This window comes from Taurulus bubalis (assembly GCF_910589615.1).
Source record: "Taurulus bubalis genome assembly, chromosome: 15".
Taxonomy (NCBI): domain Eukaryota; kingdom Metazoa; phylum Chordata; class Actinopteri; order Perciformes; family Cottidae; genus Taurulus; species Taurulus bubalis.
In genome coordinates, this window is record NC_136603.1 from 8016763 (window position 1) to 8018279 (window position 1517).

At 40.6% G+C, this 1517-nt stretch overlaps 1 protein-coding gene across 1 annotated transcript in view; it reads right to left on the reverse strand.

The window, feature by feature from the left end:
• Positions 1–965: 965 nt before the first annotated feature.
• Positions 966–1517, reverse strand: part of LOC306748046 (histamine N-methyltransferase A-like) — a gene marked incomplete at both ends in the record, with an annotated part of 14833 nt that continues 14281 nt past the window's right edge. The window contains one exon of the mRNA XM_079231167.1: positions 966–1318. Coding sequence (XP_079087293.1) covers positions 966–1318 — 353 coding nt within the window. The remainder of the gene's footprint in view (positions 1319–1517) is intronic.

Consider the following 1517-nt stretch of genomic DNA (forward strand, 5'->3'; position numbering starts at 1 on the left):
TTAAAATTATGCATTGTACAGTTTTAAACAGTCACCCGTAACCCTAGAACACTAACGTCGGGTGATTTTTACCCGTGCGATTGTGATTACGTAATTTTCATTGTGTTGCTTTTGTTTAAGTTGCGTGGGTACTTGTGTATCATCATGCTGCTCACTGGCGTCATCAAAGGTAGTCTCTCTGCTCCAATCCCTGTTTTTTTGAAAAGCCACGTGTTCGGGTAAAATATACCCGACGTTAGTGATAGAGGGTAAAACATTTCGGGTGGATGTTACCACTGAAGGGAGACTGTGCCTTCACCGGACAAGGCTCACATGTTCCCGGAATGGGTGGGACCAGAGAACATGTTCATGGTTCCATTATTTATATTTATAATCCTGTTTCCTTGACTGTTCCCTAATTTTTCACCCGATTTTGAGCCTTTTTTTTAGGGTCCCCCCATGATACCTGTTTTTGTTTTATGAGAAGTTCTATAGGGTAAAATAAAAGAGTATTTCAATTTGCCTTGTATTGTGGTATTTTGATGGGACGTTTTTTTTATCAGGTACATTATATCAGGTAAAATATACCCGACGTTAGTGATGGTGTTACTATTTGTATGTTGTTAAATCTGCTGCAAATTTCACATTCACTATATGAACTGGTTGTTTTTTAATAAGGTGATCTATGACTATCACTCCAAGGTTGTTGCTGAAGATAACTTTACCGTTGGACTCCACGCTACAGTCCGGGTGCCGAAGAAACTCTAAAACACCAGCTTTCAGTTCAGAAATCCCACCTGAGCAATGCATGAGACTAGTTTATATATGTAGAAATAAATTGTATTTATTGATAATGTTGGTTCACATACAGACAAAATGAAGTGAAAATAGACTAAACTGACTTGACTACTGCATGATCCAATAGCAGGGTCAAGTGAATGCAAGAAGAGAAATCAGAATGCATGAACCATTTTCCATAAGACACCTCAAGCATAAATGAGTATGCAGCTATTATTATTGTTGAAGATAACCTTGCCATCTTTTTCAGTGCTGCACTTGCTTCTGAGAAGGTCTAGAATTCCTGCTCTGATCTCTGGGGTGAAGGACTGGTAGAAGTGGTTTTTCGCTGTCAAGAAATCCAAGAGATGCTCTCCGGTCTTGCTGCTTGGGTCGAAGCACTCCGTGATGTCGAAGGTGTGGGGGAAGGCGTGCTCCTCATATTTCAGACCCTCGCTCTTCAGGTGGGCAATGACCTCGGCTGATGAGCGGTACTCTGTGATGGCATCGACAGCGAGCTCCTTCTTGTAAGTCTTCCACAGGATGTCCGAACCAGAGTGAGCTGGATATGAGGAGATTAAATAATGAAATAAATCCAAAAGAAATATATTGACAAATGACAACAAAACACCGATGCTACTTTGTTACAGTCATGAGAGACTATTGGTCGTCTGAGGATTTTAAATAACAGTCTAGTCTTCAGTAAAGATTAAGAAACAGGTTAGGATGAAGAAGGGTGGGAAGCAGTCTGGAAAACGTAG